This window comes from Octopus bimaculoides, chromosome 23 (assembly GCF_001194135.2).
Source record: "Octopus bimaculoides isolate UCB-OBI-ISO-001 chromosome 23, ASM119413v2, whole genome shotgun sequence".
NCBI lineage: Eukaryota > Metazoa > Mollusca > Cephalopoda > Octopoda > Octopodidae > Octopus > Octopus bimaculoides.
In genome coordinates, this window is record NC_069003.1 from 9,852,230 (window position 1) to 9,856,753 (window position 4,524).

General features: G+C 39.7%; 1 protein-coding gene across 2 annotated transcripts in view; it reads left to right on the forward strand.

The window, feature by feature from the left end:
- LOC106873655 (transmembrane protein 205) overlaps positions 1 to 4,524 on the forward strand; it is a 19,956-nt gene that overhangs the window by 9,081 nt on the left and 6,351 nt on the right. The window contains exon 1 of one of the 2 annotated variants that reach the window (XM_014921104.2): positions 1,434 to 2,077. The exons of the other annotated variant lie outside the window; for it this stretch is intronic. Within the exon in view, the coding sequence (XP_014776590.1) occupies positions 2,070 to 2,077 (8 nt within the window). The 5' untranslated portion in view covers positions 1,434 to 2,069. Of the gene's footprint in view, positions 1 to 1,433; positions 2,078 to 4,524 lie in introns of those variants that run through there. 2 annotated transcript variants of the gene reach the window in all.

Here is a 4,524-nt window from a genome sequence, read left to right on the forward strand (position 1 = left end):
GTCTTGAAATGATTTAGTCAAATGAATCGACACCATATTTTTTTTTCTTTTTCAAGTGTGATATTTATTTTGCCGAATCGCTAAGTTACGGGAACGTAAACAAAACAACACTAGTTGTCAAGCACTTGTATGGTGAACAAACACAAACATACGTGTGTGTGTGTGTGTGAGAGATGGACTCTCCCGTACGAGTGTTCGTTTTTTGCCGAACGACCTGCACAAATTATATACTCTTTTACTTGTTTCAGTCATTTGACTGCGGCCATGCTGGAGCACCTCCTTTAGTCGAGCAAATCGACCCCAGGACTTATTCTTTGTAAGCCTAGTACTTATTTAATCGGTCTCTTTTTCCGAACCGTTAAGTTACGGCGATGTAAACACACCAGCATCGGTTGTCAAGCTATGTTGGGGGGATAAACACAGACACACAAACATACACACACACACATATATATGTATATATATATACGACGGGCTTCTTTCAGTTTCCGTCCTGCGCCTGATATGTTCATAATGATCAAATATTTGTGCGGCACATCAGCTCACTCCTTCCATCAAATCAACATTGCCTGAACAGAGGCACAGTGTGCCACGCATCAGGTGTTGAAGTGATCGCAGAGCAACATAAGGTGAGGTGTTTAGCGAAAATGCTAAAACAGAAGTTCAGAAAATAAGCATTCGTCAAAGAAAATTACACAGGTGAAAAAAATATGCGTGTTGGTAGTTTTATGCAGACTACAGCGTCACTTGTTACTATGGAAACAGACACAAATGTGTCTATGGCTTTCGATTGGCTAAAATTACGCAGAATTTGCGAACTTTTTATTTTGGTAATTCGTGACCAAAATAAGTTTCCTTTTCATAATTAGCGTACAAAACTACACCAGTACAACAAATCTGAAAACAATGGGAACAAAATTAAACAAACAAAAAAAAAATGAATAGAAAACTGTGACGACAACAGAAAAGATCCAGGAAAGAGACTAGCTTATCGTCTGGAGATAAGAGTGTGTGTGTGTTGGCACTCCGTCGAGGGTTCCAGTTGATCCGATCAACAGAACAGCCTGCTCGTGAAATTAACGTGCAAGTGGCTGAGCACTCCACAGACACTCCTTAACGTAGTTCTCGGGGATATTCAGCGTGACACAGAGTGTGCAGGAAGAAAGAGTGAGAGAAAGTTGTGGTGAAAGAGTACAGGAGGGTTCGCCATCATCTCCTGCCGGAGCCTTGTGGAGCTTTAGGTGTTTTCGCTCAATAAACACTCACAACGCCCGGTCTGGGAATCGAAACCGCGATCCTATGACCGCGTGTCCGCGGCCCTAACGACTGGGCCATTGCGCCTCCGGAGATAAGAGTAGTCTTACCCAAAACGACAATTGTCCGACCTTATCTCTTGGAGGCAGAAGACTTAAGACTTATTCAAAACAGTGTAGAAAACAGTATTGTCGCAAGTTATTCGCATTTGACGGACTCCCACTCAGTTTTCGTCCTCTAAATTCACTCAGAAGGCATTTGTCGGCCGGCCATACACCAGGTGCCGCGCAGTGGGACTGAACCCAAAGCCGCACGGTTGCAAAGCGAGCTCCTTAACCATACAGCCATGTTGGCGTCGTCTTAACGCACGTACACACGGTCACGCATTGTTTTCCCTACACTTCATGTACGTTCAGTCACACGCTGTGCTTAGCTCTCTCTCTCACACACTCTCACTTACTGTAACCCTTCGCACACTACATTTTCTCTAACCCACATTAACCCCGCCCATCAAACTCAACAATAAATCCATCCCACTATATTATCTGATCGGAGGTATTTATAGATAATTATACATACATGTAATATATATATATATATATTGACGTGCTTACTGTCACGTTTCCTCGCTCATAGTCAAGTTGTGCTACCAGTATGTTTATCAATGCAACCCTCTGACAAGCATTAACAGACTGTATATCTTCGCCTTATACAACAAGGGTTATATTCCAGCTCTGCTATATTTTGAGTCCCTGTCGTTAAATTTGTTCATTCTGTCATCAAGTTCATCTGATTGTCACATACCGTCGGGCAAAATGTTTCAGTAAGTCGCACTTCTTTATATTTATGTATATATATTTTTCATATTTGCTTATATATCTTCGTGTGTGGATGTGAATAGGTAAATCTGTTGATACTCGTATGCCTCTGTGTGTGTGTATACATATGTATATAAATGTGTGTGTGTGTACATGTACTAAAGAATTTGGGGCGGACGTGGGACTTGGAAAGCGCTAGCAAGTTGTAATTTCTCCGTTTTGACGAGGTTTTTCAGGAAAGTAGTCATGGGATATGCTAGAAACGAGGAAGATGGCCATAGAATATGCTATAAACGAGGAAGGTGCTCATGGGAAATGCTAAAAACAACAGCCAAATCTCCCTTTAATCACGCACCTTGGCGGACGTCGGACTTCGGAAGCAGCAACAAGTTGGAATTTCTCTGTTTTGACGGGGATTTTTCAGAATTTTTTTTTTTTTACAGTACTCTGGACTATTTTTGTAGCAAAAGAAAAAAAAAACACCGTTTTTTGCAAATTCTTTTTGCTAAAAAGATAGTCCAGAGCGTTTCCAAGGGCACCGTGAAAAAAAAAATCTGAAAAAATCCCCGTCAAAACGGACAAAATCCAACTTGGTGCTTCCTAACTCCGACATCCGCCGCACTGTCTTCCACGGAGTACAGTATCCAAAGTGAACTTACTTAAAAAAATAAATAAAATAATAATAATAATAATAATAATAATAATAATAATAAACTTTAGGGAAACGATAGGGGAATTTTGCTGTTATTTCTAGCCGATCAAAGAACCACGTAAAGGCCACTTCCTCTTTGGTGCAAGTTCATGTTTGTTTATTTTGGTGGCTCCTATTGCTGACAATAACTGTTGTTAAACATTGAATACAGGGAACAGAAACATATTTCAAGGCTAACTAAAAATAACCTAATTTTCTAATTTGTTATACCGAGATAAAACCACTCGTTACTCTTATTCTTGCTATGATAAATTGAAGATAACGTCTAAGTTTTACTTTTTTTCTTAAGAAACAGAATAATTTGGAATATTTGGGGATTTCCTTTGTTTTGTTTTATTTTGTGTTATTTTTCCTTTCATGTGAGATATTTTTTTTTTTTTTTCAGAATTAAAACCTTACAATTATTGATGATTTATAGAAAATATATATAATTAGACTTTTGACATTCAGGCTTCGCATGAACTTTTGAGTGCGACGTGGAAAACTTTATTTCTAAAGTTTTTGTAAACAAAACTTAAGGTCGCTCGTATTTTGTCAATTTCCTTGTGTGTGTGTATACATACACACATACACATATATGCATACGCACGTGTGTGTACACACACACACACACACACACGTATATAGATCATAGATGAGAATCGGATATTCTCCGTATAGAAAACACCTAGTGCTCAAGAGATTTAAACTTGAGCGGGTTGAGGAGTAAATGTAAGGATAAACAAATCTTTGTATCTAAACATATGCACATTTTTTTTTTGTATTTAGTGTATTAAATATTCTTTATTTATCGACCTGCCTAACTTGCTTATCCTTACATGTACACACACAAATATGCATACACTCACGTGCGTGTGTGTGTCTCCTTTTCTTAGTCTTATCCGACAAATTATAGTGCGCACCTGATCACCATACAATCAATCCGTTATTAATCTTTGCTAACCCCTAGTGGTTGATAACGAAAACATTATTACTACCACAACCACCACCACCACCGCCGCTGCTGCTGCATATAATTGGGACTTATTGCGTCTCAAGAGGCTGGACTCCAGATTAACTTGTACCACATCCTGAGTAATACTGTCTTTTAACTTCTTAACCGCTGTTAATCCTTTTGGATTAACTGCTGTTAATCCATAAGCTCCCTCCCTGGTCAGCCCTGATCGAGAAAACCCATGGTCAAAAATATTCCGATCGAAAGCATCCAGTTTCCTCTCCGCCATCGTACGATAGTATATCTAACTAGAGTATGCAGTGTCCTTCCTCGTTAAAGACAGTGGTAAGTGTTACGAGGGATATTCAACTGCTGTTTCTAGCATGTCTAACGACCGTGTAGAGGCGTCCGCCTAAAAGTCGTCCATGTTCTGTTGAGCTATAAATACATAACAAGTGCGAGATGTCGATCGTCTTGACTATGGAAGATGCATACGTTAAAACGTGTTTGTGTATATAATGTGTATACACACACACACACACACGCACGCACACCACACACACGCCCCCCACACACATACACGCCCCCTACACACACATATACGCACAAGCATTCGTAGGATTTCAATGTAGACGATTATGGTAAGGAGGTCTTTCTTGACAGCAGTAAAGTTTAGAGATTGGCAGAGAAGTGGTGGCACAGGACAAGAGAGCTTTGTCTGGCTGTGACAAACGTAGTTGTAACCTAGACTACTGAGGTGTGTGTAGACGCGCACACATAAATACATACACAATACATACATACAT